Source organism: Athene cunicularia, assembly GCF_003259725.1.
Source record: "Athene cunicularia isolate RWA chromosome 5 unlocalized genomic scaffold, athCun1 chr5_part1, whole genome shotgun sequence".
NCBI lineage: Eukaryota > Metazoa > Chordata > Aves > Strigiformes > Strigidae > Athene > Athene cunicularia.
Window position 1 is genome coordinate 12258264 of NW_020799101.1, and position 24589 is coordinate 12282852.

General features: G+C 37.3%; 2 protein-coding genes across 5 annotated transcripts in view; one reads left to right on the forward strand and one right to left on the reverse strand.

Moving 5' to 3' along the window:
* Positions 1-18138, forward strand: part of MOK (MOK protein kinase) — a 22392-nt gene extending 4254 nt beyond the window's left edge. Inside the window, 12 exon segments of the mRNA XM_026850029.1 lie at positions 435-549; positions 2329-2418; positions 4032-4099; positions 7801-7820; positions 7823-7876; positions 8380-8433; positions 9366-9541; positions 14047-14148; positions 14559-14731; positions 14974-15086; positions 16059-16259; positions 16342-18138. Coding sequence (XP_026705830.1) covers positions 435-549; positions 2329-2418; positions 4032-4099; positions 7801-7820; positions 7823-7876; positions 8380-8433; positions 9366-9541; positions 14047-14148; positions 14559-14731; positions 14974-15086; positions 16059-16259; positions 16342-16425 — 1250 coding nt within the window. The 3' untranslated portion in view covers positions 16426-18138.
* A 2834-nt stretch (positions 18139-20972) lies between these two features.
* Positions 20973-24589, reverse strand: part of WDR20 (WD repeat domain 20) — a 46803-nt gene continuing 43186 nt past the window's right edge. For all 4 annotated transcript variants that reach the window (XR_003398543.1, XM_026850027.1, XM_026850024.1 and 1 more), the window contains one exon: positions 20973-21873. Coding sequence is in view for 3 of the 4 variants with exons in the window: in XM_026850027.1 (XP_026705828.1) it covers positions 21820-21873 (54 nt within the window). In the remaining variant the exon portion in view is untranslated. The remainder of the gene's footprint in view (positions 21874-24589) is intronic.

The window sequence follows — 24589 nt, forward strand, 5'->3', positions numbered from 1 at the left end:
GGGGGGGGGGGGGCCCAAAACCAAACAAGAACACCCAACCCAAACCCAAAAAAAAACCCCACCAAAACAACCAAAAACGCATGCTGGAACAATGACAAGACACTTGCTTTTCAAGGTAATTTTATGTTTTCAGTACAATGCTTTTTTCACAAAAAAAAAAAATTTACAAAGAATAAGTTCAGGTATGTGTTGCTAATGTGCTGTAGCAGAAAAAAAAGTATGAAGTGCTGTGTGCAGAGGCATCATGTTTTCAAGCAAGGAGGTAGTACTTTATTGTCTAAGACATTTATAAATATATTATGTGTTAACAAAAAACCCTTCTATTTAAAAATTTTCTATTGGTCAGAATTTAGAAAATCAAGTATGGCTTGATATGCAGTTTTCATAACAATTTCTATTTTAAACATATTGAAACAGTATATTTTTGTTTTTAGAATGCAAATCAGTTGGTGATATAGGAGAGGGAACATTTTCTGATGTTCTGAAGACACTGAGTCATAGGGATGGAAAGTACTATCCATGTAAACACATGAAGCAACATTTTGAAAGGTATGCATAATTAATCATAGTACTACAGAAAATCTTGTTTAAATTCAGTGGAGAAATGCAAAATTAAGACTTGGTGTTTTTTGAATACACATGTATTCAAATGGTTTGCATGTAGTACAGAAAGAGAACTCTGCTGCTGATTATGTAGGGCCTTCCCATTTGGCATTGGGGTTATTTCCTTGAGTACTCTGATGTCATCCACTGTACTAAATGTTGCCTCACCACTTGATTGATGGTGGAGTGAGAAGAATGAGGACTAAATAGTTGATTTCTGCCTTTCCAAATGCACTGAATATACTTGTGCTGGTTTTCTTATTGCTGTAAATAATAAGAGGAGAAAACGTACCAGTCCTCTACCTGGACAATCCTTTTTAAAATTTTACTTTAAATACTGTCTTAATGCAAGTTGAAAACATCTGTATTTATACTTAGTCCCTGTATAGCATTAGTACTACTTTGTATTTGCATTTATATTTAATTACATCCATCAGCAAGACACTCTGTGGTCACAAAATAGGTGCTTTTTATCAGTGAGGAAAATAGAAGAGAGGGCTGTGTGGAAGTAGACGTAGACTTGACATTCTCCTCCTATACGTGTCAAACCATGCCTTTTGGGTCACTGACTTTGTATTCTCAGTGAAATGTATTAAGTTCCTAGTGAGATCAGTGGGAGTGACACATTTATACATAGGAAGTAAGGAAGGACATTTTGCTCTTAGTTGAGATTCCACAATGTAACTCAGCTTCAAAGACAGTACGTTTAAAAAAAAAAACCAACAAAACTCAAATATCTTCAAGTAATGCAGCTTCTGATTCTCTGTTGTGTTGTTAGAGACTGTTGGTTCATTTATACTTTACCTACAACTGACCAAATTGTCTAGTTTATGATCAAAAGAGTATTTAAACTAACTGCTTAACTGTATCAAGGGCAGATGGTGTACAGTTCAGTGGTAGGGCATAACAAGCAGACTCTTTTTTTCATGTAGCATGTTTAAAACATGTTTTAGGCCTTTAACTCTTTGACAAATTGACAAATTCTTTTGATGCAATGAACTCTTTTAGCAACAGTTAACAATGTTTTAAACAGAACCTGACTATACAAGGTATTTCTCATAGTTTCACATTGGAAAATACTGTTTTGGTGTTTAGCTTTAGGTCTGTGAAAAGGCATATATGCCCTGTTCTGATCCATTAAATAGTGAGCAAAGCTGTTTGTTTCCCACTTCCTCCCCAGAGTTTCTGTAGCATGTAGTTTTATTTTTTATTAAAGTCTAGGAGGGCAACGTAATAGTTAAATAATAGTTGAGTAGTGTCTATCTTTCATGTAAGAGGTTACTATCAAAACTTAGTTTTAATGGTTAAATTTGGCAAGGCTAGATGGTTGCTTTCAGCATCATGCTGCGCAGTAGTTGGAATGTGTGCTACACCAGCGCAGAATAAGCAGTATTGTATGTACTATTATGCAACACAAAATTCCTTCACATAGCTCCTCGGCATGGTAACTGATGTCTGGAGCACAGCACATTACTACTTATCTTGTTTGGGTAAATCCAGCTACTCCAGACTGCAAAAAGGAATAAAGCCATTTTCCTGATTACTGATTTGCTCCATAAAGAAAAAAAAGCAGGCAAACAATTTATCAGGTCCTGCATTTGAATGTTCAATTACAGACTAAAGTAGAGTAGGTTCTGACAGTCTCTTGGCAGGGAAGAAAGACAATTATAATCCATCCCTGACTGCAAGTCAACCTTCCTCTTTTCTTTTTTAATTCAACTTTGGTATGGAACAAGTGCATAATCTGAGAGAAATACAAACACTAAGGAGCCTGAGTCTGTATCCTAACAGTTTTTTGTTACATGAAGTTGTTCTGTAAGCATGGTGCATTCATTTCTTTCTTCCTTATTCCTTTCTTTGAATGATATCCAGTAACTTTTGGGTCTAGAGGCCACCTGTAGGCACTTAACCAGCATGTTATTCTAACAGAAAAAAACAATAAATGTGTGAAGACTTCAGAATTTGACACATCTTTTTTGTTGAGAAAGTCTCATGTTGCTCTCACTTTGACTCTTCTGCAGCAGACCAGAAATATTTCAACATCAGTATTAAAATCACAGACCAGATACATTTTAAGCATAGCTAAACTTAATATCATAATATGTAATACTTGCTGGTGATTTCAACCCATGTTCCATATCCAATGAATAATTTAACTGCACAGCATTGTGTCTACTGCAGACAGTATTTTGGTTCAGCACACTCAGAGCTTATCTTCTGGAATAGGCTCTGGTGCTTCAAGGATCTTGGTTTGACTTGTCAGTTTGAACTAGAGATTGAGGCAAGTAGAGATTTAGCAGTATCATTTTATGGGCAACCTTACAGACACCCCTTTGCAAATAATAGAAGTTTGTATCTCTGCATTAGGCAGCAGCTGAGGTACAAATTTGGGAAGAGATCAGTCTGTGATGAAGTTGGGTTCCTTAGCTTCATTAGGGACTTAAGTGTCTTCTGGGGACATATTCCTTCTCATAAAGAGATCAGGTTTTATGACGACGCTTACTCCATTGCTGTGTGTTACACTTGCTATGCAACAGCACACGTATACTTCCATTATTCAAATACTTGACACAAAACTTGTTGACTGCTCTAAAGTAATTTTTGCTTGCTTTTCAGGCTGTCTTATTCCTCTGCTTAAGGCTCTGATACTATACCATTATTGACAAGCCCGTTTTCTACAAATATATGGAAAGCCGCTAATCATGTCAGCAGCTGAGCTTTCTGGAATTCTCAGCTTCAGCTGCCGTGTTGTTAACGAAGTGTAATCCAGATGGGCAGCCAGCTCGCCTAGCTCTTTCACAGTCTGTCTGCAAAATGAACTGCAGATTGTACTCTCAACCTTTTGCTGTCTGGGTTAATGGAACATTGCAGAGGGGATGTGCTTTAATGCAATTATCACATAAGAAAAAGTAAAGACTCAAAGATGTCTGCTTCTGCAGGGCAGCGAAATGGAAAATAAACTGTCAGGTGTATTATCATATCATGAAAATACTTAAAACTGCTGTTGTCAGCAAAACACAGATTCCAGACAGGTACTCATTTCCATGCAACAGAACAGTACAGGTAACTTACAGGTAACTTAACTAGAAAGTGTTTTCATATGTGGCATAATGGATTTCCTGTCTTTTATTGTAAGATTGTATCAGTTAATTTACTGGAATATTCTTGATATTTAAGTGTGATATGCCCAGAAAACATGCCTGCAAATAACTTCATGGAGTAAATCAGTTAACTTTTGCAACAGACACTTTGCATAGTATAACCTAAAACTATGATACCTCAGACCCTAAGTTGAAAAACTTCTATGATGAAGTATCAATTAAAAATGAAAATGTCCATTTTAATACTGATTAATCTAAGTACTCTTCTCTACGCTGTGTACAAATGAGCATTTCTAGGTTAAAGTCTTCTTATTTGTTTCTTCAAAGATAAAAAGCTGGCTCCCTTTCACTGATATGTGAACTTTTGGAACTGAATATTTGTGAGCTGATCAAAGGTATGTAGCATAAGCTTAAGAAACACATGAACCTTTCTTGTATAGATCACAAAGTGGAATGAATTAATTTTCCCTTGGTTGTTCACAGTTACTATTATAAAAATTATAGGGAAATTTTGTGCCATACTGCTTTACTCCTTATTTCTTTCCAGTGTGATATACCCACTTGTTTAAGGCATGGATGCATGCAGAAGGTTTCTAATGAGTCAGTGACCATCTCTTTCTACGCTCAAAGTTTGCATGAAAACAGGGAAACAACCTTGACTGCAAAGCACAAAATAATTGCTTTATGTTTAAAAAAAAAAAAAAAAAAAAGTACAATTTAAATAGAACCTTTGTTGGGTCAGGACTGTAATGATGTAACAAAAAAATAATTCTCATTTGTTTCAAAAGTTACTGAATCAATGAATAATAATTTTTAGATTTTATAGCCAGTAAAAGCTGTTTACCAAGTTTTCTCTAGAAAATAACATTGTTGCCTGAAACCTTCTGTATTTAAAAATTTTGGGGCTGTTCCTCAAAGTAAATAAAGCTTAAGTAGGAGATCCTACAAAAAAGTATAGAACAAAAGCTGATTTAAAATCACACCTCATACAGACACCAAATGAGTTGGTTACAACAAATGAAGGGGCACTTACTTATAATTTAGTATTAAAAGAGGATTTTTTTTCTGAATAATTAAAAATTTATAATGTCTTAACAGTTGGGAGATTCATTTAAGTAACTGAGCATGCAACTGTCATTCAGTGCAACAGAATAGATAAAAAGACTTTCTCCCAAACATAATGTTAGTGACACTGAATATTCATATCTCTAACAAAAGGAATAACCCTGTTCCTGACCTAGATAAGAATTTGAGGTTAAAATACAGTTGTTTGCCGAAGCCGACATGAATATTTGCTGGGTTAGATAATTTTCCATAATAATAATTTAATATTTTCCAGAATAAATTTGTTAAGTTGTAAAGCCAGAGTAATAGCATATAGGAAGGAGAACTCATTGGATAGTAAGTTAGTCCAGTGCATTAAAAACAATCCTGCATCATCTTCTTCCAGGAAAGATACTGTACTTCAGTTATAAAAAATCAGAATGTTTAGATTTGTTCTTGAACTGCCCTTTTTTTTGTTTGTTTTTAACCTCAGAGTATTTGCTTTCATTTGGTTACATTTTTCAGTGTTTCATTCTTTTCATGTGAAAAAGCCTTCCGCATTAAGCATTGTATACAGCTGGAAATTAGTCTAATAGTTTCAGTATGTTCTACTATGTTTTTTTAATTTTAAAATACCGTTTTTATCAAATTCAAGTTTTCCATAAGATTGTTTTCCTGCCACTTAGTTTTAAAGACCTCCTTTCTTATGACATGGTGAATCAGTTAAAAATGAAATCTGTGTTCAACTGTAATCTGAAATGCTGCAATTAAGGGTTATCTAAACATTAATCTGGGTCCATCTGAGCTTCTTTAAACTGCTGGTTCTTCTTTATGGTCTGGATTTTGTGCCTGGACTTTGTTTCCCATGATAGTGTCTTTTTTTTTTCACCTTGTACAAGGTGGTGCCATGTGGGGTGGAGCTTGTCAAATCATAGAATAAAATGGGAAAACAAACAACAGATTCCTATGGAGATCATAATAATTTTGATATTTGGGAGTATTAAAGTATTTCATTTATGCTAAGTGTTTTGCATTTTTCAGAAATTAATTTTGGAGTTTCAAAGTGGATGTGTCAACACCACAATTTTCTAGGGGGCAGAAAGAGTGTTTTATTTATTTTCTCCCCCAAACAACTCTACTTGTGTCTTATTGCAAAGTCAAGAAATGTAACATGTGGCAGACGTTTCAAACAATAAATATGGCAAAGATTTCAAGTACGTAATTAAATTGGAAAATTAATCATAGTTCTGAGCCAGAATACTTATCAGATGAGAATATTAGATAACAGTGACAAGTAGAAGGAGCTCCTTTTGAATTTTCAGCATTGTGATTTGAAGGAGTGAATTATTAATTTGTAGAACAATTAAATTGTGTTCATTAGCGATGGTCTGTCACAAAACAGTTTTTAGAGTGTACAAAAGTAGTTACATTTGAGGTGATTTTTTGGTAAATTTCTACAGGCTACAGTACTGTGAATGTTTGTCATTTTCTGACTACTCTGAATCTTGCAAAATGAAGTTTAGTGTGGGTCCAGAACAACTTGAAGCTTTAAGTTGGAAAAAATCTAGAGGCAAGCATGGTTTGTACAAAATTTTGTAAGGAAAAACTTGAAGCAAGGGTTGACTGAAAATTAATTTCTAAATCTTCTGTAATTAGAACAGTTCACTGTAATTCTACTAATGTGGAAAGTTGATCCTCCTGTTTTTTTCCCTAATAAACTGACAGATCAATGTTATTTCAATCAAGACAAGGCTATTTGTCTTTACACAAAGTCACAATACTCCTGCTATTAATGTAGTGGTATCACAGGTCATTTAATAACGGAAAAAGTCCTGTCTTTTTCTTTAATCAAGAACACTTCGGTCATTTAAAGCAATGAAAAAAATACGGCTCAGAGAGAGGTGAGGAAGATGCTTCAAGCAAAACCAGTTGTAGCCTCAAGTGCTGCTGCCTTATGATTCGCTTCATTGTTATTTCCAACTAAAGTTTCTCTAATGATAAATCTGGAGGTAGAAGAGCATCTGCTCCAGATTTTACTAGTGACCTGTAATAAGAAAACAATCAAGCTTGACTTCTCTTTATGAAGGCCTGAATTTTTAAATACGAATAATAATCAGAGTGGGTTTGAATAGCTGTATTTTATAAAATCTTTTCTACTATAAAAGACAAAAATCCTAATGTTGAAAACACCATTTACCTCTACTGGGGTAATAATACTACAATTCCCGATGTAAATGGTACTCCGTTTCAAGTGCTTTGTTATCTAATCCTGCACGGTGGATTATGTGGTTGACTGGAGGAGTACTGTAATCGGTTAGGAACACAAGTCCCCTGGCTGCTAGGACTTGCAGCCTCAATGAGTTAGTGTCCTGATAATCTCTCCTCCTCCCCAGGCAATTACTCATACTACTGTCATCAGGCAGATCAGTACCTGCTTTGTTTTTCAAAAATGTGATCATTTCTGCCTGCCTTGATGACATTGCAGCGTTACATAAAGGCATTACAGCAAGCTTAAAAGGCCTTTGGAGCCTATGAAAGAAAAAAGCTGAGTAGTTACTGAACGGCTCTGAAAAAAGATAAATTTTATAACTGTCATTATTGCACAGTGGCAATAGAAAGCTAAACTACATAGGTTAACCTTTAATTTGCAAGTCAAACATGAATCGGTCATTTAAGCATTGCAGTAATTTGAGGTGATTGATATGAATCTTGAACCTTAAGGATAGCTACTTTAGAGAGGAAATTAGATGTTTAGAAGTGACATATTGCAGTTTGTTAGAACTTGGGGAAACAGATACTGCAAGAAAAACACGCAGTAAAAGCTGAGGCAGATGACAGACTATTGAATTGACAGTTGTTAGCTGAGCTATTCTGGTGCATACTGAAATCTAAATTATGTCTGAAATTGAGTGGAAAATGGATTACAAAGCTAGCTATAAATGACAGAAATAGTATAATTGGAAAATATCAATGCACTACTGGAAGCTGAAGACTAATTTTTTTGTATTATGTTGTTTGTTAAGTATTTGTATGACTTGAAATTTAATTCTAGAAAGAAGAAAACCATTACCTGGAAAAAAAGAATCAAGAACTACATGTACCAGTTATGCAAATCTCTTGACTACATATAGGTAAGAGACCTGGTTGAGCAACAGCTTTACAGTAAATGTATCATACATTTGTTTCAGGGTCATCTCTAAGCAGAGAATCTGCTGGGGCAGCAAACTGCTGCAGGGAGAAAAAAGGCCATTGCCCAGATAGATCTTTGCCTATAGCAGAGCCCTGGAAGGCAGCAAGCAGGCAGCCCGTGCTGCTGCCAGCACCCCAAAGAACTTCTGGACCTGCTGCAGGAAGCCTCCTGGGCAGGGGTGGCCCTTGCAGTCCTTTGGTAACCCTGGTGAGAGCAAAGCAGAAAGCCTGGCCTCGCCTTCCTGGACTTGCCCTTTCCCCAGTTCTCATAACTGTAGCTGTTGTCTCACCACAGCGGCAAAATTCTGGGGCTTTTTACTATGCTGTTGATGAGTTTGAAGAAAGTGTTGGTTTCTTTAAGTATTTATTTTTACAAATAACTGGAAGCACTGATAATGTTTATCTTTTCACTGAACTCTTCTCTCTGGTGTGTTTATATTGGTACAGAAATGGGATATTTCACAGAGCCGTGAAACCAGAAAACATATTAATAAAGGTAATTACTTGTATGTGAGAATATTTAACTGAAAGGAAAGTATTATCAGTATTTTTCTCTTTATTCTGAGAAGGTAGTGCTTTTTCATGAATAAAAGGACAGTTTTTTTAAAAAATACAGACAGTTACCTCTAGTACCACATTCCTGATCTAGAGGAATGAACAAGCAAGCTTGTTACTGGCTAAAACCTGAAATGGATCAGATGCATTACAGCCTGCATGTGGTCACTCCAATCTAAAAACCTGCTCTTTATCCTCTATTAGTATATATTTTTCTTTCAGTGTTAACCTGGAAACAAGTGGTAGAGTTCAGTTCTGCAGTTCTTTCTTTCTGCATTCAATTCCCATGTTTAGTGGAAGTTATTCATACAAAAGTGAGCACAAGGTATTAGCTTTCAGAAGGTTTCTTCTCTGAAATCTGTTTTTCTGACAGTTTCAGAATATTATTTTGCTTATGTCTGAAAAGCAAGGATTTCAAAATTCTGTTTATGAAATTTTATTTTCTGGAGATAAGTTTTTCTTTTAAGTCTTAGAAGTGGACAGGAGTAGCCATTATAGAGAAGCCAAAGTCACCTATTGTATCACTGCTAAATACAAGAACTCTAAGAAAATAACTTAATCCAGATGACCTATTTAACAGTCTTCCCTTCAGTAATAGTCTATATGCTTTTCAGTTAACTTTTAGGTCTTTTCTTTTAATGATGCATGGAATGGTATTTGCACATATTATGGGACACAGGTATCTTCAAGCCTGGAGCTATGTGCTATTTAAATGCTGTTTTACTGCTATCATACTACCCCTGGAATTTCTGAAAGTTTATTAAAGTAATCTGTGATTTCTTTTTCAGTGACTACTTCCTGAGTTTAAGGAAAATCTTTGCTTGAATATTTCAGTGTTTCTAATTTGTCAAAATACTTTGTTTATTTTTGCAGCAGAATATCCTGAAGTTAGGAGATTTTCGATCTTGTAGGAGCATCTATTCTAAGCAGCCCCAAGAATGTATCTCTGCATGCTGGTACTGAACACCTGAATGCTTACTTACAAATGGCTACTATAGTTGTAAAATTGCTATGTGGCGTGCTGGCTGTGTTTTCTGTGAAATCACAAGGTGCATTGTTCAGTGGAGGGTCTTCCTTATTATTAATCAAGAAAATCAAAGGTAAACAACTAAAATAAGGAGCATGTGGTATGGGTATTATAATCTCCATGGTTTTGTGGAAGCTTCTGTGACTAGTTTGTAGGGTTCATGCGGCAGTAATCCTGTCTTGTCTGGCACTCTCTTCACCCTGTGGCAGGTTAGTAATAAAGCAGTGGGACATTCAAGAGAACATAGTACCAACAAATATTATTTACAAGTAAAATGACATTTTTTTGAAATATTTACTTGTTTTGTCATTTGGTTTGCATTTTGGGTTTTTGTCCATTGGCTTCATATTTGAGTTTGGTAAAAATGTGTTTTCTCTGCTTTATAGAGTATGGCTCATTTCCTGTCATGAGCATCACTAACTATACCCAATCTTGTTAATGCACTTCATGGTAAAATTTTTCCTTCTTTTTTTTTGACTTACTATTCTGCAAAATCAGAGGAGATTAGCTAAGACACTCCATCTGACTTAATACTTTGATTTCTAATATAAGTGTGTTTTAAGAACCTTGTGCCAGGACCTTAAGTCCTGGAATATTTTGAAGTTGGATTCTGATGAAGGAAGAGTTCAGGAAAACCTGGATTAAAGTCCTTTAAGCTTTTCAATGACTATAAAAATGAACTCAAAAAATTTGTCACTGGTCTTCAAGGAAAAAAAGGAAAAATAACCACCATGAGTATTTCTCCAATATCTTTGTGCCCTAGCAACAGCAGCAGCTCTTCTTTATTCTCCTCCCACACTGCTGTCTCTGATATGCAACCAGGAGTGATAACATTTGCTTTACTTCTTTCCTCCTCCTCCACATGGCAAGTGCAGCTGCTGCCATCACCATCACATTAAATGACAACCCTTATGCTTGGCCTGCTAACTTGTAGAAACAGTTCTACTTCGGTCAGAAAACTGTTAACAGAAAAATCCCAAATGTGGCAGTTCTCTTGCAAAGTAAATTGGGACCAAAAGCTTTAAAAATGCCATGTTTTTCCATTTCAGTTTGAATCAGGTGAGCTTTGAAGTTTGGCAAGAAAATTACACGCTGCAAACTTGAGTTTTCTTCAGGCAAAAAACCTTAAAGATATTTCCTCATTCTTTTAGCCTAATGTAACAATTTTCATTCTTTGCAACCACTGCACATTTTCAGAGACTTGATAAATGTGCTCAGAGAGAAATGAGAGATGTTTATTAGAAATTATAGAATTAAAAAAGATATAGTCTTGCTCAGCTAAAGGAAGTTATGGACAGGTTTGTTTCTTTTTAAGTTCATCTTGCAGTTTTTGCTATTGAATATTTGATCCATGTCTCCAGCCAAGATGTTAAACAGCGCTGGTTTCAGTACCAACCCCTGAGGATCGTCACTTGTCATTGCTTTCCACTTGGACATCAAGCTGTCGACCACAACTCGTGAGCGTGACCATCCAGCCAGCTCCTTATCCGCTGAGTGGTCCATCCATTAAATCTGTGTCTCTCCAATTTAGAGACAAGGATGTCATGTGCAAGAGTGTCTCATGCTTCGCACAAGGCCAGGTAGATGACGTCAGTTGTTCTTTCCTTATCTACTAATGCTGTAACCTTGTTGTAGAAGGCCATCACATTCATCAGGCATGATTTGCCCTTAGTGGAAGCCATGTTGGCTGTTGCCAACCACCTCCTTATTTTCCATGTGCCCTAACATAGTTTCCAGGAGGATCCGCTCCATGATCTTGCTGAGCACAGAGGTGATACTGACTGGCCTGTAGTTCCCTGGGTCTTCATTTTTTACCCTTTTTAAAAATCGGGGTTACGTTTCCCATCTTCCAGTCAGTGAGAACTTCACCAAACTGTCACGACTTATCAAATATCATGGATAGTAGCTTAGCCACTTCAGCTGCCAGTTCCCTCAGGACCCACAGCTGCATCTCATCAGGTCCCATGGACTTGTGCACCTTCAGGTTCCCTAGATGATCTCAAACCTGATCTTCTACAGTGAGCAGTTCTTTCTTCCCCAGTCCCTGCTTTTGCCTTCTGCATCCTGGGCAGTGTGGCTGAAACCCTTGCTGGTGATGACTGAGGTAAAAAAGTTGAGTACCTCAGCCTTCTCCATATCCTGGGTAACCAGGTCTCCTGTTTCCTTATGGAGAAGGCCCACGTTTTCCCTTGTCTTCCTTTTATCACCAACATACTTTTCTTGTTGCCCTTGATGTCCCTGGCTGGATTTAATTCCATCAGGGCTTTGGCCTTCCTAACCTGATCCCTGGCTGCTCAGACAGTTTCTCTGTATCCCTCCCAGGCTGTTTGTTCTTGCTTCACCCTCTGTAGGCTTCCTTTTTATGTTTGGGCTTGTCCAGGAGCTCCTTGTTCATCCATGCAGGCCTCCTGACTTTGTCAGGATGCATCACTCCTGAGCTGGGAGGAAGTGATCCTTGAATATTAACCAGCTTTCTTGGGCCCCTCTTCCCTCCAGGGCTTATATCCCATGCTACCCTGTCAAGCGGATCCCTGAAGAGGCCAAAGGCTGCTCTCCTGAAGTCCAGGGTAGCAAACTTGCTGCACACCTTCCTTGCTGCCCTAAGGTCTTGAACTCCACCATTTCACTGCAGTCATGAGCTTCACACTTCCCAATAGCTCGTCCTTGTTGGTGAGAACAAAGTCTAGCATAGCACCTCTCTTTTGTTGGCTTCTCTGTCTGTCACTTGGAGAAGGAAGTTATCATCAACGCATTCCAGGAACCTCATGGATTGCTTATGCCCTGTTGTGTTGCCCCTCCAGCAGGTATTGGGGTTGTTGAAGTCCCCCATGAGGACCAGGGCTTGTGAATGTGAGGCTGCTCCTATCTGTCTATAGAGGCCTTCATCTGCTTAGTCTTCCTGGTCAGGTAGCCTGCAGCAGATCCCCACTGTAACATCTCCTGTCCCTGCCCTCTCTTTAATCCTGACCCATAAGCTCCCGATTGGTTCCCTTCCCATCCCTACGCCAAGCAATGTGCACTCCAGCTGGTCACTGACATAGAGGGTGACACCCCCACCTGGTCTGCTCTGCCTGTTCTTCCTAAAGAGCCTGGATCCCTCCATTCCAATGCTCCTGTCATCTCCATGATGCCAGTAAGATTGTAGCCCTGCAGGTGTGCACATGTCTCTAACCCCTCTTGTTCATTCCCCATGCTATGTGCATTTGCATAGAGGCATTTAAATTGATCCCCCGATGAAGCTGCTCACTGGCTGGAATGGCTGCTGCTCTTCAGGTGCTCTCCTGCTCACCTGTGACTCCTCTCCAGGTTCTGGACATCTATGCAGGCACTGGCATCAAGTTGGTAGGAGTGGGATGGATGGATGGATGGATGGATGGATGGATGGATGGAGGTTTCCCCTCCCCCAGCAACTTTAGTTCACAGGCCTCTTCACCAGTTTGACAAGCCTATGACCAAAGATGCTTTTCCCCTTCTGACAGATGGATCCATCAGCCCCCAGTAGGCCAGGTTTCTCAAAGTGAGTCCCATGGTTCAAGCAGCCAAACCACTGTCTGTGGCACCAGCCATGGTTCCTGGATTACATTTTTTTTTTGTGGATTGCACAGTTGTTCTTCACTATGTTACAGTTTTACATTTAGAGACAGCACATTTTTGTAGTTCACACAAAAGCTACTACCAACTGCTTATCTTAATATAGCTGCACAACATGAATCAGATCTCTTTTCTCTCTTCCTCTACTCAAAGCTTTATGAAGACATTCAGAGGAGTGTGCAGCCAGCTGTTTGATTGAATTTGCAAACAGTTAAAAGAAGTTTCTCCCTTCTATAAAGAGGACTGCTTTCAAGAATCATGTAATGCTACTGAAGCGTTTCTTAAATTATAAACCCAAGAAAATGTTCTGCTAATATGGAAAAAAGCAACATGTGCAAGAAGCAAATGTTAGTGGACTTAACTTGGTAAGTCAGATTGCTCTATTATGATAATGTTTTCAAGGACTCTGTGGAACTTTTATATTAACTGAGGATCAGTCTCAGGAACGCAGTTCAAACTACAATCTTTCCAGTATTGCTGCTTGTAAAGAACCTGTGTATTAGGAATGGAATGTTTCTTACAAATATGTATTTCTATGTGCATACACAGCAAGAGGAACTGCTTGACTCTGCTGTCTTAAAATGAGGAAAATATGTTGCCTTCCAGGATCTGCCACTTCACCAGAGGAAAACACAATCCCATATCCATTGCCTTTCACCAGGAGGGATGTTCTCTTTGCATATTTTACCCCAAACCTGTGAGGAGAAAGGTTTCTGTTTAATAACCCAAACTACTCTTTCCATTCAAACATGCAGTTGTACTGATCTGCTACTCACAAGTTATCCTTCCGCTGTTGGTTGGTATTAAACTGTCCACAAATGAGTAATTCTGAAATGCCTATTCCTCATACAATTTTTTTTAAGCAGTGCCAGCTATACCACTTAAACTAGTTTAATTGTGTCTTCTCTATTGCTAATACTATCTCTTACCTTGCAGTTTTCAGCCTCTCTTTCCAGGATCTCATGAGCTGGACCAAATTTCAAAAATCCATGACGTTACAGGCACTTCAGCTAACAAAACTCTCAACAAGTTCAAGCAGTAAGTATGCACTCCCGTAGTTACTAATCTCACTGTTTAAATATCCACAATATAACTGTACAACCGTGTGCAATTTCTGCTCAGGGAACCACCACAAAAATCTAGTTCTGTTGTGATGGCTGCTTGCCCAGAGCAGTGTCTTCTGTCCCTACCCAGAGACAGTCATGCATCCGTGACTGTTGTAGGCAGAGCAGAGGACATCTGAGCCTGTGTCAATCTTACCTGGCCTTTTATTTCCACAGTATCTTTAAGGCTAATGACATGACTTGTTAGGAAAGAAAACATTTTTTTTCCAATGTATTTCTTGTCCCTAAGAAATGATTACCTAAATCAGATGAGAATAATTTTTTCAGTAAATGTAATTCTCTCTGAATACGCATGAATAACTGTTCTCAACTTGCTTAACACAGGTCGAGAATTGTAAGTTTTGATTTCCCCTTTAAAAAGGGAAAAGGAATACCCCCTCTTGTGCACAATATTTCTCCCAAAGGCTTCTCTCTCCTGTATGCAATGATAAAATATGATCCTGATGAGAGAATTGCAGCCCATGGAGCATTACAGCACCCTTATTTTCAAGAACTCTGTCAAGTGACTTCAAATTACTTCAATCTTGAAGACTAAAAGTAAGAAGTGGGGGGAGCACTCTGTGCTTATTATTTAAAGTGAACTGAAAAGTTTGCTTACAGTGCTAGTGCTTAGTTTGCAATACAATGAACATAATTCAGTCAACATAATTCTTTGCATTAAGTCTAAACTTCACCTAAAGCACAACTGATGTTTTTTTCTTTTTTTTTTTTAATTTTCTTTTTTTTCCTCAACTTTTTAGGGCATTTGATACACAAGCTTTGGCCATGCACAGAAAATTAAGGTTACTAGGAAATACATCAGGGAAAGTACCTCTGCATTTGTGGCAAATTTCAAAGGAAAGTTAAAGACGGGTAATATTTAAGTGGAGGAACTGTCAGCCCATTTCGAGAAAGTAATTTGGGGCACTGGGCTTGTTAGCTAGAAACCAATGTTTTACTTAAGCTGATTACTTGGTTTTATTTGGTTTGCCCAAACCCTGATCATTATTTGGTCTGATGCAGTTCTCCCCCCTCCCCTCAAAACACATGATTTAGAATTCAGAAGCTGTGATACTACATAATCCCTTCAGTAGACTCTTGTCATAGTTGCTATTACTTAAAGGGTCAGTTCCATGGTGTTGGGTTTGTTTGTTTTTTTTTTTAAATATCATCAACCTCTCTTTGCTGTCTGCCTTTCAGTTAAATAGTTTTAGAAATGTTGTAGCAGAGACAGAATGTGTGCTTTTGCCTTTTCAGGCCTTCAGTCTACATTTTGAGCACATAAAAAGTTATTTTTTGTTAAACTTAACTATCCTGTATTTAGATGATATCTGGGAAAATCCTAAACTTGTATTTTGAGTATCAAAAAATTAAAATGTGATTAAAAATTCAGGCAATCTAAAAATTTGTTTATATTCAAGCTATCTTAAAAATACTCAGTGTGTTCACACTTAAGGATTTGCTATATCTGCAAGGTGAGGTAGAAGTTAGTACTACGTAAAAAACTCTCAAATACAGGTTTTTTTCAAAACACAAATTATAGTAGCAAAAAAAAAGATAATTCTTTTCTGCTGTGTATTTAACCTTGAAAGCATGAACTCTCCTTCCACAGGAGCAGCCACTTTTTCCTCCAGTTTAGTTCTGGGGTTCATCAGTGTAGGCTTTGTAAGAGGTTCCTTCAGCAAGAATTCCAAGAAACATCGTGAGGCGTTAATTTTTTTAAAAACAATTAGCTGAAGTAGTATTTGGCTGAGGGGTTTTTTTTCTGATTATTTGGATTTTCTCTTTTAATTTTATTCCTTAAGATTTTCTCAGAAAGAAATCGATTCTTGTTTATTTTAAAAGCATTATCTTAGGAAAGTCCAGGAAAAAACAAAACAGCAACATGGACCTCCTTGGGGGGAGTGACAAAAATTCAATCCTTCTGGAGCAGCCAAACTGACTTTCTGTTCTACTTCTACATTGCATTCAGTTTTCCAGGTGCCTAAGGAAAGTGGCGAAGCCCCTGTGTTACAGTCTGTTAGATTTATTGGATCAAATATCAAAGTATAGACTCTAACTTGCTCATGAAAGCGTAACAGCAAAATGTGGTTTACAGTGTATTTCAAACTTGTCGTTTCCTCAACAGTCTGAGAAACAGAAGGCACTTAAGTCTTCCCCAAAACATTTCCACTTACCTGCTACAGAACGAAGGTTACTGACCACCCTGTAAAGTATTTGGAGTGTGAGGAAAAGCACAACTACGCAGTGTGGGAGACCCAATTGTGCTTCCGTTGTTAGAGATCTAACAAGAACAGCAGTGCCTTATTTTGTGTTTCTCTGACAATTTGTAGGAAAACCTCAGAAGGTTCTGAGGGCTGCTTACCTACCAGTTTGGTATTCTGTTCCTGAAGGGTCTCAATATTTAGTTATAGCATTGTTCTGGCAGAGCTTAGAGAGCATTCTGCATTGAACATCCATAGTAGTTTTTCTTTTTAGAACCTGATAGAAGAGGTTGGTTAAAAATAATGTGAAAGGCTTCTTTGAGCTTCAGTATTAGGAACGAAATGTTATCTACAAAAAACAAGTTTTCATATTATATTGTAAATGACAGTTAACTTCTGTATATTTTTTTAGATGTAAAAGATATTTACTTTTTGGTCAACTCTGGAAAGTATTCACCTCCTGTGTACAGTAATCTCAGGCTTTATTGAGAATGTGGAGATTATGCAATCATATGAAATACCTGATTTTGATGTAGTTTCTGTAACTGCTTAATATTTGTATATAACTATAAATTGACTAAAAGGAAAAGCAGCTTTCTATCTGATTCAAAAGCAAATAAAATTTAAGTCATAGTTTTCTTCAAGCCATTGATAATAATATTAATCGTTTTAACAATGACTGATACTGTGGCTAGTTGCTTAAAAGATTGATGCTCTAAATCCAAACGGTTTATTCTAATCAGTTAAGATGCAGCTCAAACAATGCAGTAAAATACACGTCAACATAAAGATTTTAGAAAAAATACTAGTCATGTAGAATAAAAGTTATGCCAATTATGCTCTCAGCTCTCTTACTAGGCTATGCATTTGTGAAGGTAATGACTCTTCTCACTTACAGGTTTTCCAGTAGGTGGCTTTTTTGTTATGTTGGTTGGTTGGTTGTTTTTTTAAGAATCTGCATCTCAACAGTTGTAGGATTGTGTTGTGACTGCATTAGATCCTGTTCCTTGTTCTACCATTCAGCTTCTGGGTTACTTTGAGCATGCCCAAATTCCACATGATAGCTTTTCAATGTGGGGAAGCTCATGAGACTCAAGTTTATGAATCCTTTTGAGATCTTCTGCTTAAAAGCACTTGTCTATCTTACGCTTGTCTTCATGTTTTGAAGAAGGTATTATTTTCATATACTGTACTTAGAATCAACATGATGTTTACTAGCAGACTTTTTAATATGTGAAAATATTAGTAGACTAAATGTGGTGCATACTGTGGGAATTGGTTTTTAGTATTGATTCAGAATTGACTATCCAAGTTGATATTTTGCACCTGCATCATGGCCTGCTGTTCCTTTGCTCATTTTACTCCATTTCTTCACGGCAAACTTTGAGAATCTCAATAGCAAGACTGGAAAAACATCCCAGCCCTGGCAAGAATTCTTGTAAAATAAGGCTACAGTGAATGAACAAGGCTCTGCAGGGAAACCTGTATTGCTGCTACTCGTCCTAGATATGGCAGGGGAATAGCAGATTTCTCTTAGTAGGACTGAACAAATACATAAGCAGTGTTCTATCAGAGGAGTATTCTATACCAGTACAGTGAAAGGGAGAATTAAACAGCAGAACATAACAGTATAACTAACTGCTCTTATTTAATTGAAACTCATACTGGATGGATGTTCTTTCCTCCAGTTCTAAGCAGAAAATATGTGCCTGACCATGACTGGCTCAGTGTTACTGCTCTGTTACAGTGAAACATCTCCCCACTTTGTCATGCTGTCATGTTAGCAGCCCATACTGACAGAACAGATAGAGAACATCAACAATAAGGCAATCCAGTATTTGTTTGAATACCTAGTATAGGCGCGCGCACGCGCGCGCACACACACACACACACACACACACACACACACACACGTGATACTAAGCTTAGGGGATGGAATTAAGGACTGCAGTTCTACAGGCAACACAGTGTAACAGTAACTTCCAACCTCGAGCAAAAGGTGCCATGAGCTTATCCAATGTTTTTTTCCAGAGAGGAAGAAGGTGAGTTGCTTGGTGCTAACACATTTGCAGTGGAATATGGTGTGCAGCAGTAAAAATGATGGTCTAAAAATATTAGTGTATCTGAGAGATCTTGCTCTCTGCAATTACTCATTTCTTACAAGATTTAAAAAAAGAAAAAGGACAGATTCTTCTCCCTACATTTGACCATTTGATAGATCATTCAGAATCAGAGCTCTCTTACTAGAATTGTGCAATAGGCCAAGGCTCATATTATAAAAAGTATATTCCTGATGGAGACATGCTAATTGTATTGGGAGCTTCCCATAATCTTTTTCTAGAAACCTCAAACCACAGATTCTGAAGTTAAAGTTTTTCAACAGGGAAAAAAAAAAAAATTCCCTCAGATCATGTATGCACAAGATACTTTCCTGTTTTCAAAAGTGTTACTGCTTTGCTTCTGTAATTAATATATCAGGTAGGTAATTACTCATACACTAGGAAAGCAGTTGTTTTCTTGGAAAAGATGAAGTTGGAAATTTTGGTAAGTTTTAACTTTGAGAGAAAAGCATATCAGAGTAATATCTCATGTTACCAGCAATTCTCTCTAATGTACTCTGTACCTGGGGCAATCAGGCTGTTACAATGAAAAGGAAATCTGCTATGAAAACTGGAAATTTGAAGTGACGGACCACATTGGAATGTTTTAATTTATTTTATGTTTTCAGGTGGATCTTACACAGTTTGGCACAAATGGTGCTTCACAGGTATTTATTTCATAACAAGTTCTTTGCTGTTATACCTCTGGAGACAACTTAAACTTCTCTGGCTGTTCAACTAGTAGGCAAACTTGAGTTTCCTTACCTGCTTTATAGTTAAAATACACTCAACTTTAAACTACAAACTGGCAAGTATTGTTTCTACCCTCAGTCTTCCAGCTAAAATTCCATACTGAGATGATTTGTCATCCACTCGTAATTTTTTTTTTTAATATAGCAGGAAAAAGTTATTTATTAAGAGCTGTATCTATTGTAGAGCTCTGAGTTCTTTCCAGGTAGGTTATTAAGTAGCCCTTTTCTTCCTAAAATATTTTTTTTTTCCATATGAAATAAAGGGTGGCATGGACAGTTCAAGCTTCTAGATGATTGCCTAATAGTAAAGAAGAGGCTGAAAAAAGAAAAACCACATACATTCCTTTTGATGCTGTTGGACTAAGATTTGTAGCAGGGACGTACTCCACAAATGCAGATGTGAGTTGCTGCTGTTACTACCCTCACATTGGATACTATGGTCCTTTTTGTACTGATTTTGTGCTTTTCCAGCTGATGGAAAAAAGTCTTTAAAGTTATTACATATTTTCTCAACTGTTTCATTTTGAGACTCAGACCATATGAAGTGTTTATATAAAAAGTCTACAGGGAGATGCCTCTACTAGTTTTCAGTGACAAGGTTTATCTGTATTTTAACAGTTAAACCCACTACACTAATAAAACAAAACCTCTGAACAATAATCCTGCTCAGTTTCAATATTTTCCCCATTCCTCATATCTTAGAAGGAACATAAGTAGATGAGAATTGTAAGTACAGCTCCATCTTTCTTTAATAAAGTTCACAATCTATTTGCCAGTTTACAAGTGTATCTGGCAGGTTTCTACATCTTAGCTGCATTACAAGATAAGACTTAGTTACAAGTAGCTACTGCAGTTGTTTCTTCCAAAATTTTAATTCATTTCCTGAAAAAAAAAAAAACAACTTCTCATGCCAGAAAATGTCTAGTTTACTTGCAATGTAAAAAATTCTACTCAGCTTTATTGTTGGAGTGCAGGGAGGGCATCAATGTGTGCCCTGCACTGCACGGCTCAGCAAAGGCCTCAGGGTGAATGTTGCTGCATCGGGTACAGCAAAGACTGGCGGGTGCTTCTGTCTTCTGGCATTCTGGGGCTTGACATGGAGCAGCAGCTCTTGGGTTGTTTGTTTGTTTTGGTTTTTTTTTTTAATGTTACTAAAACCAGTTTAAGTGGTTTGTTGGTGACCAATTAAAAGTAACATGTTCAGACAAGCAGCACCAAACTATACAAATACACGGGTATGTCTATTGCTGTAACACCAGGTTTAAGAACATGGAATTGTGAGATACCTGATGTAAGACAAACAAGTTGTGTCAGAAATGCATCTGCTGAAATGTGTTGACCTAATTTTAGACTGCCAAGTCAGAAAGTGTGTACATGTACTACTGCTGGATCCTTCACAACTCTGAGACAAATACATGAAACTGTGATTACAAACTCCTTACCCCACAAAGCTGTCTGTCTGCAAGACTTCCACTATATGATGTATTTAGAGATAAAACATCAAGAATGAAAACAAAACAATTATTTCACTTTCCTAACTGAAATCCAACTATATTAAATATGAAGCAGTGTTCTAGATGAGATATTTTTGAAAGGAATTTGTCCTACAAAGTTTAGATGGTATTTCTGTACCAAACATTTAATTCAACAAAGGATTGATTACATCAAAAGTGATCGAATTTGAACAGAAAGTAAACAAAAATGCATATTCAAGATAGTTTAATATGTATTTTCTGAATTAGAAATATCACTTTCTTAAATGAATGAGAATTTCTAGTGTAATGATCCATTACTCCCCTCCCCCATCACTGAATTACATTATTTATACATATAATACAGAGCTGATTGCAGTTGGAAACAACAATATTAAAATAAATGTTTCATAGATACAAAGGATCTTTCTCCACAACAGTTTCTCTGGTGTCAGGACACCAGTTTTAAAGTAATTCTCTATTAGCATTAAACTAGTTAAGTGCAAAACAATTTTGTTTTAAAAATCTATGATTGCAGCATCCATCTTCCTGAATAACATTTTGAAGCCAGAAAGTAATGACTTTCATTTTCCATGAGTGCATTCCAGGCTGTCTTCTAGCCATCTCTGGTTAAAAAAATCAGTGCAAAATAAACAATGGTGAAGTACTAGTTTAACCATTGAGCTTACTTGAATTTAAGAAACATACTTTACTTTACACTATATATATATATTTTATTTATATATTTATATAGAGAGATTAAATTACACTGGACTTGAAAAGTATAAAGAAACCCCAAAATGTTACTATTTTTTCCTGCAGCACCAAAGGAAGCTTTTTTTTTTTTTTTTTTTTTTTAAAGTGAAAACTCTTCCTTGGGTGAGCAGCCTAGCAGTATTAGCTGTAATAATAACTCATTACATTGTTCCTTTGCAAATTACTATGTGATTCACATAATTCCATGTTTACACTCTGCCACATTATAATTTGTGATGCTCTTTGCCTGAAGAACAGCTCCTGGTTCCACTGTCATTACTTCTTGTCCTGCGTTCAGAGATTTGCTAGCAGTAGTGTGATGGCTATACTACAGTTCCACTTGGAGAATTGGCCTGGTTTTGGGATGACAATAAACCCTGCAAACAAAGCAGTTTACATTAATCCAGCAAGAGAACCTGACACAAGTTTTATAAAGTTCTTAGCCTGAAGCTAAAATGAGTACAATTTATTTTTACCACCACTTGCTTACTTTTAGACGTCAGCACCTTCTTTCCTACAGAAGACTCTAAGCCACTACTGAATCAGTCACACAGCACGAAAGAGCTTTCAGTAAGAAGTGTGTGCATTTCTGACACGATGATCCCACCATTTGATTTAATCTACCTTGCATTCTGAGTCACTGTGAACTGGGAAACTTTAAAAATCATACACCAGAAAAGTGATCAGTATTTTATTAGGGTAGCAACAAACAAACCTATTCCAATATCAACAAGTTTGAAACCTAACCTGATACAGGGAAATGCTCCATCTCTTATTGAATATTTTGAGTGTTGAATAGAAAAAAGATTATGTAACCAAATATTTATTTTGGTAATCTTAAGAGAATGAAACACTGAGCAAGAGTTCAGTAAAGGTTTCCCATTACAACTTAAGCTTGCATTCAGGAAAAGTTTTCAACTACATTACCATTCAAACAAAATGAGGCTGACCGCTTCAGCCATGATCCTGCGACTGTGTGGCACCCCTGCCTAGACAGAGGGTACTGTCCTGGACTGAGGCAATTTAAACCTTACAGACATCAATGGACAGGTTCCATTTTAGATGTATGTCTAGTAGCCCCTTTTTATTCATTGATATAAAAGTAATCATGTATCAGACTTACTTAGGAAAAGCTTAGTATCAAAATAAAATTTAGTCATCTTGCAAGGTCATTATTTAGGCACAAGTGCCAGCAGGCTGAGGAAGGAGCACTATGGCAGCTAAGCTGGAAGCACAGCAGTGAGGGTCACTGTGCAGTGCCTCACAGTGATAAATGCACTTTGAGCAATTCCTCTAACAGCTACCAGCTTAGGGTCTTACCTCAATATTAAGATCCTGTGACTCAGATCCATCAAACTAGACAAGCTCAGGCAGCAATTAGCACACAATGTAGAATTGGGTCACATCTTCAGAATCTACAGGAGCTCTTTCTTGCTTGGATCCAAGAACTGATAAGTCACGCTGACCAGAGACTGAAGAGGTGGAAGGAGGGCTGGACTGGCTGGATTCAAGTCATGAAGTTTCTACTAAAACCACAGCCCTTCTTTTTAAAACACATCTAATCTACCAGTTCAGACATGTGAATCTGGACACATTTGTAGGCTTTAACAGCAGACTCTCTGTGTGCACATGCATGTGTGTATACACGCATGCACACATTTATACTACATTTATATAAAACGGAAGCACACAGCCCTTAATTTGGTGCCCTCTATAGATCACACCTGCAGGAACTACAACATTTTTTACTTCTATATAGTGGCAATTCCAACACTGTTGAGGTAGACTGGAGTGGGTTGGTCTTTAAACTTGACATTCAGGACGTGCAAAGATACTGCATATTTCATAAGAAGAGAACACTTTCTAGTTATCAGTTAAGGAATAGATGGAAAATAAAAGGCAGAATTTTAGAGCAAACAAGCAACTGGAGCCCTTGTTCAGAAGTGATGAAGATGAGTCAGAACTCTGTAGTTCATTACTGAAGCATTCTTTAGAAGTCTATTAAATCCAGCAGCAACTGGAAGGTCCTTCTTTCCAGAAGATTACATCCACTAAGCTACTTTCAAGTACCCTGGAAGATGTCCAAGGTATTATTTTCAGTCTTTAATAAATCTGTGATTCAAACTGTTCATATGCAAATAAGTGCGTTACAAGCACACAGAAGGTACTAGGGATGGTATAATATTAAAGTATTTTTCAACAAGGCTCTTAACCATGCTGTACAGACAAGGAGAATAAGCACTATTCTAATACCAGATTAACACCGATACTAACAAATTACTGGGAAACAAAGTGTCATTACAACTCCTCTAGAAATTCATTGTGGTGCCTTGCTCTGCATGAACTACCAGACACACTGGAATTCAAGTTCCAAAACTACGAACAAGGACTCAGTCCTGGATTCATCTCCCAGGCTATGAATACTCCCTGCTTTAAAGAGCAGAAGTGCAGTGCAGGTGGCTCAGAATACACAAATACTAGGAACTCTTTATTTCAATCCTTGCTCTGAATTAATTCTGCAGCTCTGAGCAGACAAACCAGAACACCAAAGCAGAAAGAATCTCAAGACGAGTTTCCTTGCGCAACTGCAGACAGACATTCCAAAAACTTCACAACTGCTGCCTTAAAGCAGCAGGCCACAATCAGGTAATGTTGCCTTGACCAGGCAACGATGGCCATGCCAGTTCATTGCTGTGGGAGAGATCAGGAAGGTTGTGAGTTCTAAGTACTTGATTTCAGAAGATGTCTTAGACCTTAGATGTTCATATAAGAAAAGCAAGAATAAGAATTTGGATTCTAGGCATAGAAGTTTTACCACAGTGGTGAGTCCTGAGTAACAGAGAAGATTTTAGAGAATTTTGCCATTATATCAGAGCCTTTCAAGCAAGGCCATTTAAGAACTTATGTTAGGTGTGTAACAGGAAAATTTAGAAAGCCACACTAGAAAAGCAAGTGGGGGCTCAAAAAAAGTTACAGTTTTAATATAGAAGTTACCCTACAAGAACTTGATCTGTAATACAAAGGGTGTGGGACTAGAATATTTGTAATTGCATTCTCTGGGAATAATAAAATGGATAAGGTTATGAAAAAAAA